Raw genomic sequence first — 27,943 nt, forward strand, 5'->3', positions numbered from 1 at the left:
TTATGGCAAAGCTTGCTGTAAGTGCTTTCGAGTGCTTGCAATTAAATGCTGGCACATTGTGAATAGATTATGCAAACAACTCTCCAGAGCTCTCGCAGCGGATGTCGGGCTTCTTGCTCAGACAGGTCAGTTTCTCTTCTTGGTTAGCTTCTGAAGGAGAAGGTGAACTATACAGGGGGGGGGGGGAACCCACAAACAATTAATCCTAAAGTAGGAGTGGGGAAGGGCTGATCGGGACAGGATTGAGGGATTCAGCGCCCAGGCTCGCAGCACACTGAGCTCAGGTGAGGCCTTCGCTCCAACTCGGAGCACCTGCCGCCGCTCAGCCCGCGCGGGGTCACCTGCGGAGCCGCCACGGGGCAGGAGGAAGGCGGCTGCGGGGCGTGCAGCACTCGGCGCTGGGAGCGGCGCCCACCGGGCGGCGCTACGAGGCTGGGGCGACGGGCGGTGCCTCCGCCCCTCACGGGCGGGGAGGGGCCGGGGCTGGGTACCTCGCTCGCGGTCCCCTCCGTCGTGCTTGCGCTTGGGCTGGGAAGCGTCTGCTGCCGGCTCGGGGCAGGAGGCGTCGGGCGGCCGCGGAACGCGGGCAGCGCCTTTCGGCAGCAGAGGTAAGACTCATCCCACGCCATCTCCCTTGCCGGACTCGGGACTTTTCGTTGTGTGGAATGGGAACGCAGAGCTCCGGTGTCCCGCCGAGACGGAGAAGGACCGCCCCCGATGCTCCCTCCGCGAGGGTAGGGATGGGGTCGGTGCTGCAGAAGCTTGGTGGGGGGCAACATGGGGATTTCTTGCCAGCTTCTTTGCGAGTAGGTAGAGGCGATGTCGGGGGTCTGGGTGCGAGAACGGGGAACATGTGCCTCATAGCCTTCTGGCTGTCCTTTCCCGGGGCAAAACTGCGCCTTGGGGACGATTTAGGGGCGTTGTGGCTTTCGTTAGCGTCTGGTGGGGAGCTACAGACTTGAGGCAGCTTGATTTCGGTGTGAACACTGGCGTGCACACCCGCAGAGACGGTTCGGATCCTGTCGCACACACTCGTACTGGAGTGCGTGTGCGCGCCTGCCTTTTCTGGGAGGACCGTGGCATCTGTTTCTTCTTGCCTAAAATAATTCCCATGTGTGCGCGGCTTTGTTTTGCTGGAAAGAGCGGCCTCGGACCTGGGGGGAGAGCGGGGGACCGTGGGAAGAGTGCTGCTAACTTGGAGCAGGGTGATGAATTCAGCCGTCGGGGAACTTGTGGAGCCTTGAGGAAGAGCTTTCCAGGGCAGGGTCGTTGTCCCAGAGGGGATGGTTTGTTGCAGCCTCCCAACTCAGACCGTCTGTTTGCGCCGATGGAGTTCAAGCCAGCTGGGATTCGGTGTAGGACATCTGCTGTGTTTTGGGATGGGCATCCCTTTGTTCCTTGGAGCGGCCGGACTCGCCGTGGAAAACAATGGCCACCCTTGCAGGGCCTGCAGGGAGCAGGGCTGGGGGTACCGTCACCTAGTGCTCGCTCGTTTTGCCCACAGTACCTGTGTGCTCCTAAGTCCATGCTCACACTGTTTGCTTTTCCAAGTGACTTCACCCTCTGCAATTCCAGATGATGTCACTGTTTCAATTGCTACATACTATTGTAGAGAAGAGATGTGACAGTGATGAAGTAAAAGCTACCCTTAAAATTTATTTTGGAGAAACTAGTTAAAATGTATCCAGGTTAGAAATTAGCACTGGAAAACGTAAAGATGAGGGGGAATGGCTGACTCTGCAGTTTTTGTGTTGAATCATGAGTTTCCCGTATCCTGCTATCCTATTGTGAATTAAGGCTGGCAACAAGCTGCCTGCCCATCCTTCCCTGGATGAATCATCACTTTGTCAAGCCCTGTGTCAAAAACAAGGCTTCCCCCAAGAGCGTGCAGTGTTGGGGAACAGAAATAGCCTGACCCATCTGTTAAAGTAGAGTTCAGGGCTTGGCTGCTTTTAAATGTATTAAAGGTAGTGACATCTCTTCATGTGTTTTTATTTCCAGTCATTCCAGGCCTAAGCTTTAAAAACATTTTTAATGTAGCGCTTAATGCAGCATGCTGCCTCTGGCTTGGTTGTGTGTGAAGGTGTGGTGGTACTTCCTAAGTGTGACCACTGCTAGTGTCAGAGCTGACCATTGTATTACTGGTGTTTTTACCACAAATTCCACCCCCATCCTTAGGGAAGATATTTCTGAAAACACCTGTGTGGTGTTAGGTGGCATCTTTGATCAACAACTTAAAAGCTTCTGGTTCAGTATAGGCACCACAAAGAGGCTGACTGCTCAACAAGGTGAAGGTGAAAGTGAAAGAACTGATGGAAGCATCCTAGATCACAGAAACTTGCTTCTTTTTTGTTTCCTTTCTTTGTACAAGAGACTTTGTTAAATCATTCTGTGATTTCTGTGCAGAAGAACTCAGTAAGGAAATTATACCAGGGACAGTAGTTTAGTGTAATTCTGTGTGTTAGCCCTTCCAAACGTTGTGCAAGCTTTGATGCAACTCCTTTAGAAAGGCAGATGTACTTTGCAAGCCTGCTAGTGCTTCTGGAGGAAGAGAAAATAAGTCTGGCAAATGAGAGGAGGAAGTGGGAGAGGAGAATTGGAAACACAAGCAAAGCCATTAATTTTTCCCATTGTGCACTCTTATTAAACTGCTGGCAGCATACTGGTGATACTCTGCCTCATGGAAGTGTCGTGGACTTGTTTCACATGATCCTCTGAGATCATCTGATTCCTCTGAGCTCTGTGGGAACAGAAATTCCTCGTGTTGGAGTCTGATCTCATCTTCCTTCAGCAGCAATAATCACTGTGGCTTGGGAACTGGAGAGGAAGGTGAGGAAAGTGCAAGTGGCATGGTTTGGAGAACAGCTTAGTGCTTGTGTAAGCTGGTCTGGACATTCCTGTGTTTCCTCTTTTTGCTTGCCCTGTATGGTTAACTGACCTGCCAAAGTTGAGCTACGTGTGCCGAGTTTGCTTATGCAGCTCACATGTAGACTGTCCTGTAAACCTTACCTTGTTTTCATTCATCCTTCTTTTCTGTGCTATTGAAAGACAAACTGAAATGGAAAATAGTGACTTGAGTGATGGCATGCGTCAAGCTTAGGGAATTTCCTGAGTTTGATTAAAGACAAAAATAAAGACTTCCCCCTCTAAGCAGCCATGTACTTAAGTCTTTTAAATTCTCAGAGCCCTTCTAAGTAGCTTCTCGTGTTCGTTGGGGGACTACTGGCAAAAAAATTAAGGCTGCAGTAGTGATGACCAGAGCCCTTGAGTCTGTAACCTGATCCGTAGCTTTTTCTCTTCAACTGGAAAAGGAAGTAACAGCTCCTATTACACCCTTATGTAACCTCTCCATTCATATCCTTCAAAAAGAATGAAACCAGAGCTTGATTTCTGATGTATAAACTAACATCAAGGCAGGCTTTGTCATAAAGAAGCAATGAAGAATTATTGTTCTTTTGTGTTGCAGTTCCTAGAATGAAAAAAAAAAATCCCAAAAAGAACAGATTTTGTTTTGGGATGGTGGAAAGGGCTGCAACTCTTTGTCCTCTTCTGTTAGAGAGGATGCTGGAACTGCAACAAGGGTCTTTTTGTGAATGTCTCCTGGTGGGTTTGAGAATTGGCCTCAAAACATTCACCCTTTGCAGTTGTGTCCTAGTTTGGTTGTAGATTGTGAAAGCTTTGCTTTTTTGGTTTGTATGACTCCAGATTTTGGTGTCTGAAGAAAGTGTGGAGACCAGGAACTGCCTTTTTTTCCTTTAATTCTGTTGGACTTAAGCTCCATTTTGGGGGAGAATGGTGGGGAAAGAGGAAGGTGAGGGTCCCAAAACTTTTCCATGCCCTTTCACATACATAAAAATACATAAAAGTAGGAATTTTTTTCCCCTTTGACTAGAAGTATCTCCGCTCCTTGAGCAAATAAAGGAGGGCTTTTTTGTCACACCCTCTGAGTTTTCAGCTTCTATACCTCAGTAGGTATTCTTTTCACAGAATGTTGGGGATTTGAAGGCACCTCCCCTCCGGAGATCGAATCCAACTGCCCCTGCCAGAGTAGCATCACCTAGGGCAGGTCACACAGGAACACATCCAGGTGGCATTTGAAAGTCTCCAGAGACAGACTTCACAACCTCTCTGGGTAGCCTGTTCCAGTGTTCTATCACCCTCACAGTAAAGAAGTGTCTCCTCATGTTGAGGTGGAACCTCCTGTTTTCCAGCTTATACCGGTTGTTTCTTGTCCTCTCACTGGACACAAATGAAAAGAGTCTGGCACCTTCATCCTGACGCCCACCCCTTTTGCTTTGGTCTTCTGACAATCTGTTTTGTTGTCTCAAACCAAATGACCTCTTCTTTACTTATCTCTAATACCTGTCCCCAGTCCTCCAGAAACCACTGATATGTCCATGCTTGCTGCAGTCATATCCTGTAGCTGGGAGGCAGATGACAGTGAAATTCCTGGCTTGATCCTCAGGGACCAGCCTGGCACGTGACAGACTCTGAATAGAGCTGTAATAGAGGTTTATGGCAGACACAGTCATTTCCAGTGGCTCCTGCCATTTTTGGTCCTTTGCACAGTTTCTGAAACAACTTTTTGCAAAACCAAGCAGTTTTATGTAATTTTTTGCTTCCATTCTTTCAAGTAACTGTGGAGTTTTTGGAGTTGCATGCAAACTCGGGATTTTAGACGATGTATCCTCCAGGTGCAAGGCTAGAACTATCTAGATTGCCTTTTCCCATGCAAGAGCTAGTGGTGTAGCTTTTAGAGAGAACTGAGCAGACAATCTTTTTGTCTCTCCCACCTCCTCCTAAGTGGGAAATTTTCCACTTGGTATCAGCAGGTAAATGTGTGCATTTCTTCATCTAGCAAAGTGGCTGTGGTGATGAAAATCTTTCAGTGAGAAAGGCTGAAGGATCAAAACACAACTTCAGAGATTAAGCCCTCCTGGATGCAGACTGATTGAGGAATCCTTCTATGAGAACAGTTTATCAGGAGTAAGAGGACTCCAGGGGCCAGAGCAGCATCCCTTCTCTCCGGTGAAAAGCACACACTAATGCTTCAGCCTTTGGGATGAAGGCAGTGAAGAGGCAGTGCCTAGCCTAAGCAGCCAGATTGAACATTTCAGCAGATAAGCTGAAGGCTCAAGATAAGGAATCCAAATATCCAGAGTCCCAAGGACTGAGGGTGAGAAGCATTTGCTGTCACAAAGATTTTCTCTTTTGCAGAGATGGGGAGTGTGGGTTTATCTCTGGGTTTAGGAAGTTGCCTTGCCCTTTGACTTTGTGCAGTTCTGCCTTGGGGTTGCTCTGATGTGGGTGTAGGCCTTGCTCTCCCTGCCTTCTAGAGACAGAAGTCCTGATGAGGGTCTGAACTTCACAGAAATCCTTCTGCTGTTGGGCAAGAGGGCCATGAAAAGAAAAGATAGCAGGAAGAAAGAGCATACAGGAAAGAGAAAAGGGAGGAGATATAATTATGAGTAGGTGCCAAATAACATCTCCTCCAATGAGGCCACACTGGGTACTGTACACAGTACACCCAGTACTGGGTTCAGTTCAGGGCCCCTCACTACAAGAAGGACATTGAGGTGCTGGAGCGTGTCCAGAGAAGGGCAACAAAGCTCGTGAAGGGTCTGGAGGGCAAGTCTGGTAAGGAGTGGCTGGGAGAAGTGAGGTTGTTTAGTCTGGAGGAGGCTGCCCTCATTGCCCTCTACAGCTCGGAGGTGGAAGCCCAGTGGGTGTTGGTCTCTTATCCTGTCACTTGTTAGTTGGAAGGGAGAAGATCTCAGGAGAGGAAAATGGCCTTAAGTTGCACCAGAGGAGGTTTAGGTTGGATAAGAGAAAAAACTTCTTCACCGAAAGGGTTCTCAAACACTGAAACAGACTGCCCAGAGAGGTGGTTGAATCCTCGTTCTTGGAGGTCTTTCAAAGAGGCAGAGATGCAGTGCTGAGGGACATGATGTAGCATCAGCCTTGGTAGAGTTAGATCTTGGTGGGACCCAATAATCTCAAAGGTCTTTTCCAATTGAAATGCTTCTATGGCTCTGTATTTTCTTTCTGGAGGCTTTTCTTCCTTATGTCTACAAGAAGGTAGTGGTGTGTGATTATCTCTGTAAAGACTTGACCTTCAGGTAACAAGTTCTTTTTGCATAACAGATCTTCTGATACTGTGCTTTAATCTTTTCCACTGATGTTTGAAAATCTGCACCTCAGAAATGAAACGAGGAAAACCACTGGGTCCTAAAGTGTGCAATTCTGTATCTGGGGAAAGCAGGAGCAAAGGAAGTGGCACTTACCCTCTGGATTTTCATGCTTTTCATTGTTAAAACAATTTGTAGGATAGTCAGAGGTGTCCTTTTAGATCAAAGATTCTTAAGGACTCTATGGATAGTGCTGTAATGAGAAGGTAGCTGTGTTTTCAAGAGAGCTGTCCAAAGGAGTGAAGTTGGTATTAATCCTCTCCATTGTACCTCTGAGGAAGAAAATAAGCTTAACAGAGCAGCACTGGTGACTGGCTTAGAGAAGAAGAGGTGCCATTTCTTCTGGGTCTCTGGGGACCAGATAGTTGTCCACCGAATAGCTTTGCTAGAACTTTATGTTCCAGGTCGGAGACTAAAGCTTTTTTCTAGAGGAGCTCATACTTACTAAATGTGAAAGCAGGAACACTTGGAATATCTAACTTGAGCAGGAATACCTTTTTTCATCAGGAGAGGCTTGGACAGGGGCCAGAAAAACGATAGTAAGGGTTGAAAGGCAGCTTATCATGAGAGTAGTTAGACCTACAAACTAGACATGTTAAACCTACAGCTAAACCAGTAACCAGTTAATTACTGGTGTGTCCAGAGTTGGACACCGTACTCTGCATGAGGTCTTACTGGAGCAGAGTAAAGTGACAGAGAGCAGAGTGCAGTGGCAGGGTGTGGAAGGGAAAATAAAAACCACAGTACAGTAAAAGTATAAGTGAAAGGCCCAAATTACAGTTGATCACTGGATCATCTCTAAAGGAATGAAAGCTCAGCTGAAATAAATGTTTGGACTTTGTCAGGGCTGGTTGGTTTTAAGGAGTGCTTTGTGGAGATACACTACTGGGAGGATCTTCTAAACTCAAGCTCTGGTGCAGCTGAGAGCTATTGGTATGTGACATACAACAAACAAGATCATCTCCCAAAATAAATAAGTGCTACCTTGGGGGTTTTGCCCCTGTTCTGCCACAGCTATGCAAACATGACCTTTGGATTGGGCAGGAGCCCAGAAAATCAGCACAGAGCTTTCAAGCGGCAGCTTGAAAGATGAAGGCAATCAGTTTAAAAGGGCATCCCCTGCTTAGTGGGATTTGGATGTTCAGTAGTAAAAGCTACTTTTTATGAGTTGGGTGTTTTCTCTTTTAAAAATTAGGGTGTTTATTTTGTGTTCCCGTTCTGTACTCACGTCTTCACATTGTTGGAAGAATGCTGTCAGTCTGACAGTTCTCAGCCTAAAGAGAAGAAGGCTCCGGGGAGATCTTAGAGTGACCTTCCAATACCTGAAGGGAGCCTACAATAAGGCCAGGAAGGGACTTCTTACAAGGGCTTGTGGTGATAGGATGAGAGGGAACACATTGAAGTTTGAGGAGGGCAGATTTAGACTGGAGATTAGGAAGAAATTCATTCCAGTGAGAGTGGTGAGACACTGGAACAGGTTGCCCAGGAAGGTTGTGAGTGCTTCCTCCCTGGAGGTGTTCAAGGGCCAGGTTGGATGGGGCCTTGAGAAGTCTGGTATAGTGGAAGGTGTCCCTGGCCATGGCAGGGGGGATTGGAACTAGATGATCTTTAAGGTCTTTTCCAACCTAAAACCATTCTGTGACTCTATGAAATGTTTTTGATTGAGATTTATGAAAGAAGCAAGACCTTTGAGAATTTTGCAGTTACATTTTGCTTCTTTTGTGAAAGGTTCAAGAAAATGTTATCAGTGTATGTGCCAAAAGGAGAATCCTTTTATTCCTGAATATTTTATCCATTTTTGTAGACGTGGACCTGGAATGTGGTCAGGCAATGACTAAGGAAAGCCTGAATGTCAGAAACCACCATGGTTTCTGTTTCTGCTGAAGTCAGTGGGACTTCAACCAGAGTTTTGGACTGCAAATAGCCTTGTTAGTGAATACTTATTTCCAGATGCATTTTGAGAGCCCAAGGTGTTCTTCCCATTAAATTAGAAGTAACTTGAAAAAAAATTACCAGGCTCCAAAACAACCATTACAGGAAAGGCTACTCCACACCTATAATCTTTGAAGCTTGTCAGCTTTGTGTTGGAAGGGGCCTTAGAGGTCATCTAGCTCCAACCCCCCTGCCATGGGCAGGAGAGACAACTCCTACTAGATCAGATTGCTCAAGGCCCCATTCAGCCTGGCTTTCAACACTTCCAAGGTTGAAGCCGCTACAGTGTCTCTGGACAACCTGTTCCAGTGCCTCACCACACTCATAGGGAAGAATTTCTGCCTCATTTTTAATTTCAATTAAACTCCTTCCAATTTGAAGCCTTTACTCCTTGTCTGGTTCCTAATCCAAAATGAAGAGACAGTTTTGCAATATAAAAATGGAATACCAGCCATATTTTGATTATTTTAGCTGCTTTTAAAGGTGTCCTAGTGTTGTGGAGGGGGATTTTTCTTATTCCTTCCTTATTAGGGGGAGGTGAGAAATTAATTTGAGGTGGTATTAAATTTTTATAAAATTATTTATTAAAATTAATATTTACAAATTTGTACCACCCCCAACCACTATGTAATCAAGTTCTTTTGCATGGTTATTAAAACAGTCAGGATATGATATATTTACAGGGACTGGATTATTAATTATCAAATTATCAACTATAGACAGAGAAAAAGATTCCCTTAGGCTTAATGCCTGCTTAGGAGCTATGCTGTTTGCCCAGTGAGGGCTGAAACTGTATCTATCCCAAGACAGAGGTAACTTATTTTACAAAGGAATTAAAGCTTCTTAAATGTGTTGCTCTTTAGTATTAATTATTAATAATCACCCTCCCAGGATTGTGTCACAGCGTGTGTCCAGTATTCAGGTCTTGGTGAAGCTGGGGTCTTCCCAGCTTGCAGAGGAATGATAAGTGTTCCCAGTCTCTGGGGTAAACAGGATTTCTCTGACCTTCTCTCCTGGTGTGAAGTGGTCTCTGCCTCGATGCTGCTGCTGCTGCTTCTGGATACTGTGTGTCCAGGGATGGTCAGCTGGTAGGATTTCCAGGTTCAGGGGGAGGATTTGTCCGTGCAGCTTCTGGCACGGTCTTCTCACAGCTAGCAGGCTGTGGTCGTGGGTTTGCAGACAATCTGGAAGGTCTGCTGATCTAATTCTCCAAGCTAAAGCAGTGGGCATGCAATGTGTGCCAGACTGCTGGGAGATTGATTTCCGTGGACAATTCGAGATAGCTCTAGGCTTAGGCAGGGGGCTCTCGGCTCCCCATATATGTATCAAGTGCAGGCGTGCATGTGCTCTGCTTCTCAAAGGGTACGCAGACAGCTTAACTGTGCCTTGAGATCAATGCAAGAGAGCTGAGCCTCAGTGAGTTTGCAAGTGAGGGCCCGATCCTGTGTCTAGGCCTTGCAAGCAGATCAGGGCTGCTATATGGATCAGAGAGCTGATCTTGAACCTCTGAACACGTGGTGCTCCTTTGCACCCCTCTTTATAGACTCTGAGCCAAGATTCGTGGCTCGTTTTGGCCATCTAAAGTGACCAATCAGGCTGGCAGTAACCCAAACCTTACCTTAATAGGCAGTAGCTGTTTGCCTGGACCCTCCCAAAGAGGGGATCACCTAGGCAGACCCCAGGGGTACACAGGCTGGGCATGTGTGTTACACAACCTGTTTACTGCCATGGGTCCTGGCAGAAAAACATGTCCAGGCATGTAGAGGCATAGGGAGGCCTCAGTTTTGGGGCTGCAGCCCCTCCACCACACCTAGAAGTGTTGAAGGACCCAAAAGATTTTCTTCTAACTATCATGACTGTATGAGTTAAAGCAGAGCTGCAGGTTGACTTAGGAATAGGTTACTGGTGGCAGTTAGTGTGCTGTAGTTGCAAAATAATTATTATAATTATTAGAAGTAATTTGAAAACCTGTGCTGCTGGGAGTATAAAAAAGAAACAGCACAACAGGTACACCTGTGGTCTCTCACAGCAGGTAATATCCATGCTGATGATACCCAAACTAGTATGCAAGAGCAGCAGAGAGTAGCCCTAGGGGAATGCAGACAGCCCCTCACTCCTTCCCTCAGGCTCAATAATTAGTCTTACTGATGGAGTGGGTTCAGAGGAGTGCCACAAAAACAATCAGAGAGGGCTGGAGCACCTCTGCTAAGACAGGCTGAGGGAGCTGGGGTTGTTCAGCCTGGAGAAGAGAAGGCTCTGGGGAGACCTTTCAGTACCCGAAGGGGCCTACAAGAAGGTTGCAGAGGGATTGTTTACAAAGGCCTGCAGTGATAGGGCGAAGGGCAGTGATTTGAAATTAGAGAGGAACAGACTTAGGCTGGATGTTAGGAAAAAGTTCTGTACCATGAAGTTGGTGGGAAAATGGAAGTGGCTGCTGGGGGAGGGAGTTGAGGCCCATCACTGGAGTTCTTGAATGCCAGCAAGGCTCTGGGCAGCCTGATCTAGTGGATGATGTCTCTGCTGACTGCAGGAGGGTTGGACTAGATGACCTTTGGAGGCCCCTACCAACACAAACATTTTTGTGATTCTATAAGCTTTATCTTCTGCATACATGGCTGAGGTTATCTTTGTTTCGTGGCAAGGCACTGTGCACCTTTTACAAGGTAGATGAGTGTGGTGCGTGGGCTGGTGATGGAAGGGTATGAGCAGAGACACAAAAGAGGCATCCCTTACTTTGGGGAGCTCAATAACAAATAATTACAGCTTAACATAGGTTGTAACCAAGCTGATGTAAAAGAAAAAACCCACCACCTCCCAAGAAAACAAAAAACTCCAGCGCTGCCACCTCAGCATACACCAATGAAGTCCAGAAGCAGCAAGCAAACCTCTTTCCTCTGCATTTATAAAAGACTCGAGTCCTGTTAATGAGGCAAGTTTCAGCCACTGCTTATGTCAGGAGGAGATAATGTCCCAGTGACCACTTGTACACTTCCTCATGTGCTCAGATTGTGACACTGGCGGATTCACTGAACTGCAGCTAAGCCTCTGTTGTTAAACTACTAAAAGATAATACTTCACATGATTGTAGCTATTTGTTCAGCAGGACTTTCTTGAGGATTGCCCAATCTTTAGCTACAAGCATGGTGTTTGATGGCAGGAGCCAGCAGAGCTTTCGTTCCTCCTATGGAATTCTGCTGGACAAATCTGTCATCTCAATTGCAGTCTCTGGCATGCAACTCTGCCCTAATCTGATCTTGCTAAAGAGCTGTTCCTTTTAGCTGATGCTGAATGAGAACATTCCTGCAGTCCTAACACAAATATACCCTGTAATGCCACATTTCCCTTGTGCAATTTACTAGAGCTGTTTGTTGTTAACTACTCAAGGGATCTGGTGTGCACATGTAATGTGCCTACAGAAAATAAAGTTGCACCAGGCTTTCCACCAATTGCTCTTGCTCAGTTGGTAAGATGTGAGAAACACCTCATTCAGAAGCCCCAGACAACAGACTTTTTCAGTTTGTAAAATGCTGATTTGCTCAGGAGGACTGTAGAAGGAAAAGGAATTCAGAAGACATTCAGGCATTGGCCAAACCAAAAGGAATCATAGAATGATTTGGGTTGAAAAGGACTTTAAAGATCAAATAGTTCCAGGCCCAGTGCTATGGGCAAGGACACCTTCCACTAGAACAGGTTGCTCAAGGCCTCATCCAGCCTGGTCTTGAACACTTCCAGGGAGGGGGCATCTATGACCTTCCTGGGCAACCTGTTCCAGTCACAGATTCACAGATTGCACTGGGTTGGAAGGGACCCTCAAAAGTCATCTTGTCCAACAACCCTGCAGTGTGCAGGGACACCTCCAACTAGATCAGGATTCCCAGGGCCACATCAAGGCTGATCTTGAATGTGTCCAGGGACATGGCTACTACAACATCCCTGTGCAATGTGTTCCAGTATTTCACCACTCGCATTGTAAAGAACTTCCTCCTTATGTCCAACCTAAATCTGCCCCGCTCCAGTTCAAAACCATTGTCCCTCATCCTATCACTACAAGCCCTTCTAAGCAGTCCCTCCCCAGCCTTCCTGTAGGTTGCCTTCAGATATTGCAGTGTAGCTTTAAGATTTCCCTGGGGCCTTCTCTTCTCCAGGATGAACAGCCCAAATTCTGTAGCCTGTCTTCATAGGAGAAATGCTCCAGCCCACTGATCATCTTGGTGGCCCTCCTTTGGAGCCGCTCCATGTCTCTGTGTTGGAGGCAGAATCAGCTTATTCTAAAGTCCCAGATGACAAAGTTTTTCAATTTGCAAAGCACTGATTTGGTCAGTAGGACTGTGGAAGGAAAAGGAATTCAGAAGATATCCAGGTGCTGGCCAAACCAAAAGAAAAGAAGCACAGTGTCAGAGAAAGCAATTTAGTTCTTTGAAGAGTGCTCATACTGCTGTTGTGGTCTCTGTTAACATTCTTGCTTGCAATCTGTCCAAATTCTCAACTCCCTTGTCCAGGAAATGGTGGACTGCAACCTTGTGCTGTTTCTGCATGCTCTTTTCTTCCACTCTCTTGATAGTGACAAAGCAACAACACCTGTGAGCAGTCATAAGTGGGCAGAAAAAGAATGCAGGTGTTTCTAGCAGACAACAGACAGGCAGCAGATAGGAAGTGCTGGTGCACTGCTCATCCTGAGACTGGAAGAGAAAAGAAAGGATTTGGAGGGAAAGCAAGGATTTTCTTTGGATAATGACAACTTTTTTTTCATACATGCTGATGTCAGGAAGTTCAGCTTTGAGTGAAAAGGGCACTGCAATAGTTCGGCTGCAGTCTGTCTCAGTTTACTTGCTGAACCAACACGAGGTTTACCGAACACACACATGCTGCTGTTTTGAAAACAACTCTAACACTGTGTTAGATTTTAGAGAAAGACCTGGAGCTGCTAGTTGATAGCCATCTGAGCATGACCCAGTAGTGTGCTCAGGTGGCCAAGAAGGCCAACACCATCCTGGCCTGATCAGCAATAGTGTGACCAGCAGGAGCAGGGAAGTGATTATTCCCATGTAATTGGCATTGGTGAGGCTGCCTCATGAATACTGTGTTCAGTTTTGAGGCCCTCGCTACAAGAAGGACATATCCAGAGAAGGGCAAGGAAGCTGGTTAAGGGTCTGGAGAACAGCTCTTATAAGGAGCAGCTGAGGGAACTGGGGGTGTTCATCCTGGAAAAAGAGGAGGTTGAGGGGAGACCTTCTGTCACCCTGCAACTCCCTGAAAGGAGGCTGGAGCTGGGTGGGTATTGGTCTCTTCCCAAGTAACAAGTGATAATATGAGAGGAAATGGGCTTAAATTATACGACCGGAGGTTTAGGTCAGATATTCAAATTATTTTTTTCCCTGAAGGCGCTGTCAAGCATTGGATCAGGTTGCTCAGGGCAGCTGTGGAATCCCCACTGCTGGAAGTGTTTAAAAGATGAAGCAATGCAGTGCTGAGCGACACAGTTTAGCACCAGACTTAGTGGAGTTAGAGAATGGCCTGACCAATGATCTTGGAGGTCTTTTTCAAGCAAACCAGTTCTGCAATTATACGTTTTTTTCCAAAGAACTTGAACCTTTTGAGCATCAGTCATAGGCCAGTGACATTTGGGGATTGCTGGGCAGCAGAGCAGGATGAATTTAATCTCCGCCTCCTGCTAAATTGGTTCTTGTGTTTGTCAGGAGCAGTATGAGATGACTGTAGTGCCTGTTCGGTTTGTTCATGTAATTACATCATGTCCCAGGTGCTTTTTGCAGCAGTGACCTGTCAGTGTCTCTCTCTGTGTGGTCTGATTGCTCCCTGACAGAGAAGAAAGGGAATGAGTGGGCAAGCATAACTGCAGCCTGCCAGGGGCTGAGGATCAGAGCTGGAACATGGAATTGGTTTGAGCTCTGCTGCTGAACTGCTGATGCATATTGCTATTGTTAACTCAGTAACCTTACAGTGGCCTTCCAGTACCTGAAGAGGTCCTGCAAGAAAGCTGGGAAGAGACTTTTTAACAGGGCTTGTAGTGATAGGACAAGGGGCAGTGGCTTTAAGCTTGAGGAGAGCAGATTTAGACTGGAGATTAGGAAGAAATTCTTCACAGTGAGAGTGCTGACACAGGTTGCCCAGAGAGGTTGTGGATGCCTCTTCCTTGGAGGTGTTCAGTACCATGTTGGATGAGACCTTCAGCAACCTGGTGTGGTGAAAGGTGTCCCTGCCCATGGCAAGGGAGTTGAAACTACATGATTTTGAGGATCCTTTCCAACCTAAACCATTCTATGAATCTACTATTTTGTACAGCTGTTTGGTTGTAGTGAAACCAAAAGCTTGCTTTCTTTTTAGTAGTCAGAGCCTGCAGCCTCTGTGAGTATTGCAGTGTGTCAGTTCTGGTGGTGAGCAGGTTGCCTTTTGGCTGCTATGCAATGGAAGAAGGAAAACAATCTGTCTCTGCAGCCAAGGATCGTTTCAAAATGTGTGCTAAGGAAGGCACATCTGTAGGAAGCTGCTGACAATTGTTGCTGTCTACTGTAGAAAACTCTGGATGATTCTGTAACATGACAAGAGTGGGGCATTGCTTCATTTCCTTCTTAGGGAATGTGTGAACTTCAATGGACAAGGCTTTGGGGGTTCTACCTATTCTTTGCATCATCTTCTATTTATAGTTTTCATTAGCTCTTGTTTCAGGTTGGCTGATAAGACTAAGACTGCTGTGGACAGTGACAACATTTTATTTGCCATCCTTGCAGCCAAGAGGCATTGCAAGTAGATACAACAGTTGTAAAAAGCTATGGGTAAGGTGGGAGTGTGTGGAGAAAAGCAGCTCAAATACCTTTAATACTGGGTTCAGTTTTGGGTTCCTCACTACAAAAAGGACATAGAAGTACTAGAGTGTGTCCAGAGAAGCTGGGGAAGGGTCTGGAGGACACATTTGGTGAGAAATGACTGAGGGAACTGGGGTTGTTGAGTCTGGATGAGAGGAGGCTGAGGGGAGACCTCATTGTTTTCTACAACTCCCTGAAAGAAGATTGGAGTGAGCGGGGAGGGTGTGTGTGTGTCAGTCTCTTCTCCATAGTATCAGGTGATAGAACCAAAGAAAATAGCCTGAAATTGTGCTAGGGTAGGTTTAGTTTGGATGCTAGGAACAATTCCTTCAGGGAAGGAGTGGTCAGGCATTGGAACAGGCTGCCCAGGGAGGCATTGGAGTCACCATCCCTGGAAGTATTCAAGAAATGTGTTGACTTGACACTTCAGGACATGGTTTAGTAGCCATGGTGATGTTAGTTTGAAGGTTGGACTCAATAACTCAAAGGTTTCTTCCAGTTGAAGCAATTCTGATTCTATGATCCTGCAAGCATGTACTCCAACATAAATCAAGCTGTGAAGAGTTACTGAATGATTTTTATTTTTCTGAGAATGGAAATATGTTGGAAATTTTCTCACTTCTTAAATATGAGACCAAAGTGAAGAACAGATTTGATAATCTAGAGAGAATGGAGATATTTAAAATGCTGTTGGTGTTTCCTTTAGGCATAGAAGGGTTAAATTTGGAGTGAGACTCAAGTGATAAATAGGTGTAGGAGAGCTCAGGGAATGTTTGAGGAAGAATCTGGAACAGGTTATCCAGGGAGGTCACGAATTCACCTCTGGAGATGTTCAGCGCCAGGTTGGATGTGGCTTTGAGCAACCGGGTCTGGTGGAATGTGTCCCTGCCTGTGGCAGTGAGATTGAAGTAGGTAATCTCTCAGGTACCTTCCAACCTGAGCCATTCTATGTGTCTGTGTAGCATCTTTGTGCACCTCTTCTCCAAAACATTCCTTAGAGTTTAGGAATACATGAACCTTCTCGGTGAGTTTGGATGCTTTTGGTCTTGAAATTCCCAAGGTGTGATGCATGAAGTGGTGGTAGATGGTATGTCATTCACAATAGTAGATGAGGTATACTACTTAGAACTTAAATTTTAGGTTGAAATTGCCCATATTAGGATTTTTTATGCTAGCTTTTTTTCCCCCTTTGGCTACAGACCCAATATTTAATAAGTACCATACTTTAGAAGGAATTTTTCCGCCTTCTTTTTCAGTCTTCAAAAATTATTTGAGCATTAGTTGATGCATGGGAAGTAATTAGGTCATTGAAGCAAGACTGGTAGTTGAAAGAATTTGTCTTAATGGGTTGCAGAAGTTGTAGTGATACCTCTGAAAAGATTTGGGGAATGTTTGGATTTTTTTTTTTTTTTTTGGAGGTTCAGAGAGGTGAACTTTCAAGAGCAAAAGCATCTTTCTCTATGAAAATATTTGTCCAGTGGTTTTCTTTAAAGTAAATGGTCTGTTGTTTGTTTAGCAGAGTTGTCTCAGCTTTGGTTGGTTAGTGTAGTTCAGTGCTGGTTTTGCATTTCCGTGTGAATTTCTCACTATTCCCAGGCTTGGTTCAGGTTTGGGGCTCTTGTTGTGCCACTTCCATTTTAGCTGCCTGTGGAGATGTGCTTCTCATAGTTGAATTTGGAAAAGCATCAAAAAGGACTTAAGTCTGGATCTAATATCCCTCAGATGTCACTCAGTGCTCAAAAAGGAAAAAACAAACCAAATAGCATGTAGTAGTGCAGTGGCTGGGATCAAAAGCAAGAGATGGAAGACTTTGCTTGCATTAAATCAGTTAGCTGATGAATGGCTGCTGTGACAAATTATCTTTGAGCATATCAGGTAATAGCTGCTCAAAGGCATTTTGGAAAACAAGAACAAGTATTTAGAGTTAAAATATGCTACAATAACAGGAGGAGCCAGGACAGCCTGGTAGCAGTTCACAGCTGAGTGTACAGCTGACTGGTGAAGTTCACCTGTTGGTTTGTGTAGCTGTGCAGTAGAATCATAGAGTTGTAAAGGCTGGAAAAGACCTCCAAGGTCATTGAGTCCAACATTGCCAAGTCACCACTAAACCACAGCCTGAAGCACAACACCTGTGAAGGTTTTGAATACTTCCAGGGATGGAGATTCCACAACTGATCCAGTGCTTGAGCTCTCCTTCAGTGTGCTCATTTTTTCCTAATGTCCAACCTAAACCTCCTAGTGCAACTTGAGGCCATTTCCTCTCATCTTGTCACTTGGGAGAGGAGACTGACCTCCACCTCACTATCAGGGAGTTGTAGAGAGTGAGGTCTCCCCTCAACCTCCTTTTTTTCCAGGATGAACAACCCCAGTTCCTTCAGCTGCTCCTTATAAGACCTGTTCTCCAGACCTTTCACCAGCTTCATTGCCCTTCTCTGGACATGCTCCAGCACCTCAATGTCCTTCTTGTAGTTAGAGCCTCAAAACTGAACACAGTATTCATGATGTGACCTCACCAGTGTTGAGTACATGGGAATAATCACTTCCCTGCTCCTGTGCCCACACCATTGCTTATCCATATTGGGATGCTGTTTGCCATCTTGGCCACCTGAGCATGCTGCTGACCCGTATTCAGCCAGCTGTTGACCAACACACTCGTGCCCTTTCCTGCTGGGCAGTTCTCCAGCCACTCTTTCCCAGGCCTGTAGCCTTGCATGGGGTCGTTGTGCCTGAAACCAGGTGCCAATTCTTGGTTTGTGTCATCAGCAAAACTGTTCTCCCACCTCTGACTCCATGCCACCTCTGCTAATATGCTCTATTTTCTGCCTCATCATGTCAGCAGAAAGTACTGACTGTGTGCCTTCAGTTCTTGAAGAGCTGAGTTAATCTTCCTCGGCATTTGCATTGAAAGGATAAGAGGGCTGGGAGGATCAAATTGGTGTCATGTCTTGGGCTGACCATGATGACTTTGTCTTAATTACTACCTTTATCAGACTTGGTTATTTCGCTTGATCATGGCTCTCAGCTTTTGCCTTTTGTCACTTCAGCTAAGTAGATGCAGAGGTTCCACTTGTCAGCTGTATTGTTGCTGCTCAGCAAATAGGCTCCCTTCAGCAATAAAGTTACCAAAAGAGCCCTAACTTAAATTGGTCTGGCTAGAAAATGAAGTAATTTGGAAGCCTCATGTGACCATGAGCAGTTCTGTACTGGAATAGAGACACTCTGGGATACAGGCTTCATGAATTGAGATAAACTAGCTCAGGTTTTGTCTTTGAGTGGGTTTCACTTAGTAGTTTCTATTTAGAGGTTGGTGGAGTTAGAGAAATGCAAATGAAGATGAGAAAGAAATTCAGAATACAGCTTTGACAAAATTAAACCCTAATTTGATTCACTGGAGATGTTGGTAAAGCTTTGGATAATACTTGGCTTTGCATAGCCTTGCACAATATGTTGAAATCAGTCTGGATGTGGTGCCTGCTGGAATTCTCATTCCTGTTTCTTGCAGTTTCACATTTAATAGATTCACAGAATGGTCTAAGTTCAAAGGACCTTAAAGATCATCTATTTCCAACCCTCTGACATGGACAGAGACAACTTCCACTAATTCAGGTTGCTCAAGATCTCATCCAACCTGGCCTTGAATGCCTCCAGTATATTGCAGGACCAGAAGGTACTGCTGGCTGTTAGAAGTTAAGTTTTTGGAATTGTGTGGACTAGCTGGTTAAAGAAAACAGTATTTGGAACATTCCTTGGAAGAAATAAAAATAAAGCAATGACATTCAGTTGAGTTTTTAACTTGTATTCCTTAAATAGCGTTACTGGAAAATGCCTGTGAATAATTGGAATAATGTTGGCTTAACTTTGCTCTTTCTTTCTTTGCAGGAGGAAATGGCCAAAATGGAGGTCAAAACATCACTCTTGGATGACATGATTGGGGTGGGAGATATGGTCCTTCTGGAGCCACTTGATGAAGATTCATTCATCGACAATCTGAAAAAGCGTTTCGATCACAACGAAGTATATGTGAGTACATGTGGAGTATGTGTAAGTACATGTTAACAAATAACCTCAGACTGGGAGGAGCTCCATTGTCATCCCTGAAAGGTCACACACAGACTGAATACTTGAACACAACCTATTGTATCAGGGATATTTTAAACCTTACTTGTGCTGTAGCCTTTCCTGTACTGCATTGTTTGCATTTGATCTCTTCCATCTGGGATATTTTTCCTTTTCTTTCCTTTTTCCTCATTTCACAGTATGTTCATCCTGTGATTTTCACAAAAACCTCACAGTTCCAGCCCTAATTTTGACAATAACTTTGATACTTCTGTTGTCAGAAGATGTTGCAATTGTAAGTAATTCACTTAAAGGGAAGGCATTTCCAGAATGTTGGAGAAGGTTAATGCCAGTTGACTGAATATGAGTCAGTGGTGTGCCCAGGTGGCCTAGGAAGCCAATGGTATCTGACTTGTACTAGAAACGCTGTGGCCAGTAGGAACAGGTTGGTCATCATCCCCCTGCACTCAGCACTGGTGAGGCTACACCTCGAGTGCTGTGTTCAGTTCTGGGCTACTCTAAAATGACAGTGAGGTGCTGGAGCATATCCAGAGAAGGGCTTGGAGCACATGGTTTATGGGGAGCATCTGAGGGAGCTGAGGTTGCTCAGTCTGAAGAGGAGGCTGAAGAGAGACCATATCACTCTCTGTGGCTACCTGAAGAGAGGTTGGAGTGAGGAGGGGGCAGCTGCTGCTTCTTGGTGACAAGTGACAGGACATGGGGAAGTGGTTTCAAGCTACACCAGAAGGGATCTAGGCTGATGACTAGAAAACATTTCTTCACTGAAAGGGCTCTTAAACATTGGAATGGTCTGCCTGTGGTGGTGGTGGTAGAGTCACCATCCCATGAGGCGTTCAAGCCGCATGTGGGCCTGGCACTTAGGGGCATGATTTAGTGTTGACTCTTCAGCACTGATGTGAGGGTTGGACTGGATGGTCTTTGAGGTTTCTTCCATCTGGATGCATCCTGTGATTCTGTGAAACAATACAAGCTTAGAGTATGCTAGGGTTGCCTTAAGTGTTGCCTAGTAGGTTTGATCTGAAAAAATATATTAGAATGATTAGGATTTAAGCTGGAAACTTTGAGCTTGGATATATGTGGAAGTAATAAAAATCTTCAGGCATGTTAATGTCCAAGTGATGATTGATAGGAGAGATGTTGTGAACTGGCAGTTGAAATGCAGGTGGGGAATGAAGAGGCAAGTTGTGATTACAGTTAAGCCTGTTATTTCCTGCTTCATCTTTTTCTTCCCTTTTTGTTAAAATGTGCACAATATGGTGGCTGTTGCGCTGCTCAGGCTGTATGCCTGTAGTGATTTGTAGAGGCATTCCAAGGCTGCTGCTGAAAGCAATTGGCTGCATGAAAAGCAGCATGGCCAGCAGGTTGATAGAGGTGATTCTGCAGCTTCTGTGGGCGCCCCCACACAAGAGAGACGTGGACCTGCTGTAGCAGGTCCAGATGAGGGCCACAAAGGTGATCAGGGAGCTGGGACACCTCTCCTATGAAGAGAGGCTGAGAGAGTTGGGGCTGTTAAGCTTGGAGAACAGAAGGCTCCAGGGAGACTTTAGAGCTGTATTTCAATATCTGAAGGGGAGTTACAGGAAAGCTGGGGAAGGACTGTTTAGAAGTTCTTGTGGCAATAGGATGATACTGGAGCAGAGTGGACTGAGGATGGACATAAGGAGGAAGTTCTTTACAATGAGAGTGGTGAAATACTGGAACAGCCTTCCCAGGGATATGGTTGAAGCCCCATTCCTGGAGACATTCAAACTCAGGCTTGATGTGTCCCTGGGTAGCCTGATCTCTCATTGGAGCTGACTACAGGGGGGTTGGGTAAGAAGAGCTTTGAGAGTCCCTTCCAACCCAATGCAGTCTGTGAATCTGCATAAATATGAGTTGGGTAGGAGTAAAGCTGAAATGTTTTTGCCAAAGCATACAGCTATGACTTGCATCTGGAAATTATTACAATAGAACAGTTGTGTTCTGTGCTTAATGATAGCTTAGGCCTCATCCCTTTTTAATTTTTAGCGTGACTATATTTTTTCCTTCTTGCTGAGCATTTGAATCTTCACAGTTTCATTATATGTTTTCCTTTCTATCATCCAGAGTGGCAGCATCTGTGATACTTTTGTTTTCTTTTCCAATGCTGCCTCCTCCCTGGAGGTGTTCAAGGCCAGGATGGATGAGGCCTTGAGCAGCCTGGTATAGTGGAAGATGTTCCTGCCCATGGCAGGAGGGTTTGAACTAGATGATCTTTAAGGTCCCTTCCAACCGAAACCATTCTGTGAATCTATGAATCAATGGCCGTACTCTTGTGTCTTTCCTATTAAGTGTCTGCCATGTCCTCCTTCCAGAATCAATTTCCTACTCAGCTATGTTTGTGTCATTTTCTGTAGGCACCTATCTGCTCTTTTTGTCGCTTTTACTCCTGTCTGTTTGCTCCTTAAGTTTGAAATTACAATTTTAATTAACCAGAAAATTAAATTAAGACAATGACTCTCAATATCCTTTGAAACCTTGCTAGAGAAAAAAACCTAAAAGGATCTGTACTCGTGGAAGGATTTCTTCTTAACAATTTAAAAAAAAAATCTTCTCAGTAACTTTGAGAGTTACATTTGCAAAAAAAAAATCTTAAATTTCCTCATTCCTTGCTGTGATCTGTTTCCTCCTGATAACTTCTTGATACAGGCAGGTAGATACCAGACTCCAGTTTGCTGTCCTTCTACTGAGATGATGAAGGCACTGGAGCACTGCCCTATGAGGAGAGACTGTGAGACCTGGGGTTTCTTGGTCTGGAGAAGAGAAGAGTTAGAGGGGATCTAATAAATGTTTATAAATATCTGAGGGCTGGGGGTCAAGAGGGAGGGGATAATCTCTTCTCAGTTGTCCCCTGGGATAGGACATGGGGCAATGGATACAAACTACAGGACAGAAAGTTCCACCTCAAGAAGAGGAAGAACTTTTTTATTGTAAGGGTCACAGAGCACTGGAACAGGCTGCCCAGATAGGTTGTGGGATCTCCTCTGGAGACTTTCATGCCCTGTCTGGATACATTCCTGTGTGACCTGTGCTAGATTTCGTGCCTGCTCTGGCAGGAGGGTTGGACTCGATCTCCAGAGGTCCTTTCCAACCCCCAACATCCTGTGATCCTCTTTCTAGGAAGTCATGGAATTACAGAGTCCTACCATGGTGTGTGGTTGAAAGAAACTTCTTTCCTGTGAGGGTGCCAAAGCATTGGAGTAGGCTGCCCAGAGAGGTTGTGGAGTCTCTTTCTCTGGGGAGAGTCCAAATTTGCCTGGACATTGTGATCCTGTGCAACCTGCTGTGGGCAACTCTGCTTTAACAGGGCAGGTTGGCTGGATGATCTCCAGATGTCCTTTCCCAGTCCCACCATGCTGGGATTCTTTGAGATCTGCTGCCATGTAAGTTTCTTGCCACTGTTGCATGTTTTAGAAACACTTTAAGTAGAAACAGCTGGAATGGTGCTCAGGATAACAACCTCCTTAATGATCAAGTGCAAACTCTTCTCTCCTTTCTTTTTGCCACCTGCTCTTACCTCCCCAAGCTTCATGCAGGAAAACTACAATTGGTTTTCTAGATGGAGCAGCTCTGCTATGAGAGTTTGGGGCTTTTCAGCCTGGAGAAGAGAAGGCTTTAAGCAGACCTTGTAGTGGCCTTTCAGTATCTGAAGGGGGCCTACAGGAGAACTGGGGAGGGACTATTTACAAGGTCTTGTAATGACAGGATGAGGAGTAATGGGTTTAAACTGGCAGAGAGGAGATTTAAACTGGATGTTAGGAAAGGATTCTTTACAGTGAGGGTGGTGAGACACTGGAACAGGTTGCTGAGGGAGGTTGTGGATGCTCTCTCTGGAGGTGTTCAAGGCCAGGTTGGATGAGGCCTTGAGCGACCTGTTCTAGTAGGAGGTGTCCCTGCCTATGGCAGGGGGTTGGAACTGGGTGATCTTTGAGGTCCCTTCCAACCTAAACCATTCTGTGATTACAATGTAACCTTTGCTGCTTGTGGAAATGATGTTTGGTTTACCACATAAAATGATAGTTTGCATGCTGCCCTGGGCACCCTGAGTTGGACTATTAGAGAGCTGCTGTTGGTGCTCAACAGAGACAGGTGGGCTTGATAATCCCGGGGGTCTTTTCCGGGCAGGATGTTTCTGTGGTTCTGTGAAGACTGCAGATCTCCTCAGCACTAACAAGCTGCATTATGCAAGTGCTGCAGGTTCAGCCTGGTTGCCCCTTAAGAAAGCCACAGAGTTGAGTCCTCCAGAAAGGTCCAGGAGGTGGAGCCAGGAAATGGTAATTTTTGATATTCGACCCCATAATCCTGCTATCTCTTCATAAGATGGCTGCAAAACTACCTCTTTCTCTTTCTTCCTCTGCACATCCCCGCATGCAGTGAGCTCCCTTATCTGGTGTGGGGGGAAGGATGGTTTCTGTCTTAGCTGCGGCCTGCAAGGTCAAACTAATTGTTGCTGCACCAATATTGGCCTGCTTGTGCCTAGGGCCAGGAGATAAGGGGAGGTAGTTTTCAGGCCTGGCCACCCTGACACCAGCCTAGCAATATTGGGGGAAAGAAAGAGCCCTGGGACTTATGTTAAACCCCAGGAAGAGAGAAAAGGCATATTGGGTTTTGGTTGGATTCAGTGGAGGTTGTTGTGTGAAGCTTTTGGCTTAATCACAGAACCTTAGAGGTTGGAAGGGACCTCCAGAGATCGAGTCCAACCCCTCTGCCAAGGCAGGATCCCCTAGGGTAGTTCACACATGAATGCATGTAGGCAGGTTTTGAAAGTCTCCACAGAGGGAGGCTCCATAACTTCTCTGAGCAGCCTGTTCCAGGGCTCTGTAACCCTCACTATAAAGAAGTTTCTCCTCCCGTTGAGGTGAAGTCTATGTGCCAGGTTGTATCTGTTGCTCCTTGCCTTATTGCTGCTGACCACCAAAAAGAGATTGACCCCATCCACTTGACACCCACTCCTCAGATATTTATAGACATTGATGAGATCTCCTCCCAGCCTTCTCTTCTCCAGACTAAACAAACAGCCCCAGGCCTCTCAGCCTGTCTCTGTAGAGGAGATACTCAAGTCTTCCAGTCATCCTCATGGCTCTCCACTGGGCTCTTTCCAGCAGGTCCCTGTCTCTCCTGAACTGGAGAGCCCAAAATTTGACACAGTATTCCAGGTTTGGTCTCATTAGGGCAGAGTAGAGGAGGAGAAGAAGCTCCCTAGTCTTGCTGGGCACACTTTTTAGTGAGCTTCTGTGTTAAACCCAGATTATGTATTGCTTTGTGGTTTGTATGCTTTGTTATGCTCACTTCTGTGTGTTGTAATATTGTAGTATTGTAGCTTGTGAATAGCTTTTTCCATTTAAAAATTTAAATACTCCAATCCTGTGTGTGGAGAGGTCTTCTTTTGCCCCACAGGCATTAGAGCAATCTGTCCTGCTTAAAAATGTGACAGCATTGTAACCCCTTGGGACCCTTTCAGAGGGCACTAAGAATGGATAGGTCCATTCAGAGTTGAGAACCTGGACATGAGCCAACAGTGTGAGCTTGCAGCCCAGAAAGCCAATGGCATCCTGGGCTGTGTCAAAAGAAGTGTGGCCAGTGGGTTGAGAGATGATTCTGCCACTGTGCTCTGGTGAGACCTCATCTGGAATGCTGTGTCCACCTCCAGAGCCTTCCACAGATGGCTTGGCTGTGGGGCCAGGTTCAGCCTTCATGTAAGTGGTGCTGTTGTAGGAATTACCAAAAGTTGTGTCCAAGTTTAAAAAAAAACTAAGTCAAGATAAAGCCATGTGAACAGAGAGAAATGTTTCTACTGCAGTAAACCCAAGCTGACTCAACATCAGTTTCTAAAGCTGTTTCTTGTAGACTGAAGGCTATATCTTGGCTGCATATGTTAGTTTTCAAATGGAGTTGCAGTTATAACCTTCAGAAGGGTTTTTATTGTGAGGTATGTGACCATGGGTAGCTTTGAAAATGCTGGAAAGTTAGCCAGATGTTGCATAATTGAGAGGTAAACCAACAGAGGGGGCTTGTAAGAAGGATGAGGTCAACCTTCTTTAGCACTGCCTGTTGTGACAAGAGAGGGGTGATGGTTTGAAAGTAAAAGAGGGAGTTTTAGACTAGATGATGGGGGAGACTTTTTAATGTGGTGATAAAACATGTTGCACAGGGAGGTGGTAGATGCCCTACCCCTGAAAACACATCCAGATTTGGTTTGATAGGGCTCTGAGTAACCTGATCTTGTTGAAGTTGTCTCTGCTTGTTGCAGAGGGCTTGGGCTAAGTGATCTTTGAATGTCTTTTCCAACCCAAACTGTCTTATTATTTTATGAAATGTGAGAATTGGATCAAACCATCAGTGAACAGTGCCCAGTCTCTCCCCGTAGCCAAAAATTAAGGGATCAATGGGCTCATTCCACAGGAAAAGAGTAGAAGTTTTGTTTTTCCTAGTAGTTCAGCATCAAACATAACTACTGTGAAAGAATGTTTGCTGTTGCAGCTCCATTTATCCCTTTGCAATCTTTGATCTTCTCCGTAAGAACTCCGCTTGCAAAAGCTTTCAGATCTGGATCCCTGTACCATCCTGGCTATGGTCACTGTAAGCCCTTCAAGAAAGTTGGCCCTAAGTTTCATGCCATGGTGCAAAACAAGGCCATAAGTGTACTCCTAACAGAGAGCAGACTAGAGTTTGATTACCCGTTGTTCAATTTAATGTGTATTTGATGGAAAGTTTAATGGCCTTGGGTGTTAGGTTGCATTCCAGAGTGCAAAGCTGGAGGCTGTGCTTATAAAAACAAGTGTGAAGGCCAGTGGAGCTGGAGTTAGGCCAAATATTCTCCTAAAGACCATCAGATTCTGCAGTAATCTCATGCTGAGTGGCTTTGGGAGGGGAAGGGCTCATTGAGTAACATGCATGTGTTAATTGGAAATGAGAATCTTGGAGCTTAGTCATGTCTGGAAATATCTGGGCTATGTCTGCTCAAGAAAGGTCTCATTAGAAAGCTGATTGTTTTATTGTGTTGTTCTCACAGCTTTGAAACTTTCCATTGATAACATTCACATCAATTATCTGCTAAAGCTCTTTTTCTCTAAATACCAGAAACAGAACACTGAGAGTTTTTCTGTAACTTCACAGAGTAAAATGTGGCTCACGGGCAACACAGCAAGGAAAAAAACCCAAAACAACTCCACAATGTTGGTTATTTGAAGGTTCCAGGGAGCAGTTTGTGTGGTTAAAATGTGTGACCTGGAGGCTGCCTGGGCAACTTCAAATACATTCATTAAATTCAGCTGGTGTGTGACTGATGAGTTTGGATTCATTTTGTTAAACTCCCTCCTTGAAATTCTTATTTTGATCCCTTTTTCTCCCCTCCTAAATTGGCTGGAATATGCTCAGCGAATCCAGTTCAGCAGTTCCTTTTGCTTTGTATTTTGGGATGCTGACTCTTGAAGGGCAGGAACTTGGCATCAATTGTGCCATTGCCTTCTAGAGCACAGTATTGTGAGGAGCAGCTGAAGCAACTGCAGAAGAGGATGTTTGAATATCTTCATCAATAATCTGGATGAGGGGATCAAGTGCACCCTCAGCAAGTTCACCAAATTGGGAGGGGTGTCTGTCACCTTATCAGGCTGCACTGCCATCCAGCAAGTTCCGGACAGGCTGGAGAGCTGGGCAGAGGGGAACCTTGTGAGGTTCAATAAGGACAAGTTCAGAGTCCTGCATATGGAGAAGAATATCAGCAGATATCAGTACAGAATAGGGGTTGTCCTGCTGGAAAGCTGCTCCCTGGAGAAAGACCTTGAAGTTCTAGTGGACAGCAAGTTATCCATGGGACAACAATATGCCTGTGTGGCCAAAAGGCAAATGGCATTCTGGGGTGTGTCAAGAAAAGTGTTTTCAGCAGGTCTAAGGTTCTTTCCCTCCACTCTGCCCTGAGGACACCACACCAAGAACACTGTGACTGGTTCTAGGTTCCCCAGATGGAGAGACAGGCATCTACTGGAGAGAGTGTTGGGCTAATGGTTGGACTTGATGATCTTAAATGTCTTTTCCAACCAAAATGATTCTATGGTTATAAGATGTCCTCAGGAATGTGGTTTAGTGGTGAACTTGGCAGTGTTGGGTCAATAATTGGACTTGATAATCGTGGAGGTCTTTTCCAGCCTTAATGACTTTGTGATTCTATGTATAAATATATACGTGTTTCTGTCTGTATGTGTATTGGTCTGAACTTCTTTTGTATTGGTTATCTTGCTTTTTTGAGGCGTGTGGAAGCAGCAAGGGAGGTGTGAGGAGTCTGGACGGGAGCAGAGCTGTGTAGGCTTCTGGGAGTCAGCCTGTAGTGGCCAGATGCAGATTTATTCTGATGCCCTGCACATTTTTCCCTGCAGTTATGTTGTTTCTTGAAGTCTTCCCAGATTTGCAGAGGTCAACATTTTGTTCTTTACAAGAAAATGTTTGTTTGCTTTTTGTTCTTAAAAGAAACCAGACTCTTTCTCTGAGGTCAGCATTTATTTTGTCTTTTCTGTGCATGGAGTTTGTGGGCTGTTTTGGGCAGGAGCACTCTGAGGGTACTGAACACACGTTGTTTTATCACTGAAACATTACATTTTTGGCATTCCAGTGTCATAACTCAGTGCTGGCTGGTTTAGAGATAACATCCTTTCTTCTGGTGGCGTGAATATTGTGATGTGCTTGTTTGACAGACTGAGCTGCTTCCTGCTGGTCAATATTGGTTTCGTATTTAAGGGGTATTTTATTTCTTGTGGCCAAGAAAGCCAGTGGCATCCTGGGGTGGATTAGAAGGGGTGTGGTTAGTAGATCCAGAGAGGTTCTCCTGCCCCTCTACTCCACCCTAGTGAGCCCACATCTGGAATATTGTGTCCAGTTTTGGGCCCCTCAGCTCAAGAAGGACCTGAGGGAACT

At 45.4% G+C, this 27,943-nt stretch overlaps 1 protein-coding gene across 1 annotated transcript in view; it reads left to right on the forward strand.

Annotated features, from left to right (window-relative positions):
* The first annotated feature begins 386 nt into the window (after nucleotides 1-386).
* Nucleotides 387-27,943, forward strand: part of MYO1B (myosin IB) — a 135,568-nt gene continuing 108,011 nt past the window's right edge. The window contains 2 exon segments of the mRNA XM_064158273.1: nucleotides 387-608; nucleotides 18,821-18,961. Coding sequence (XP_064014343.1) covers nucleotides 18,827-18,961 — 135 coding nt within the window. The 5' untranslated portion in view covers nucleotides 387-608; nucleotides 18,821-18,826.

Source organism: Pogoniulus pusillus, chromosome 2 (assembly GCF_015220805.1).
Source record: "Pogoniulus pusillus isolate bPogPus1 chromosome 2, bPogPus1.pri, whole genome shotgun sequence".
NCBI classification, from domain to species: Eukaryota; Metazoa; Chordata; class Aves; order Piciformes; family Lybiidae; genus Pogoniulus; species Pogoniulus pusillus.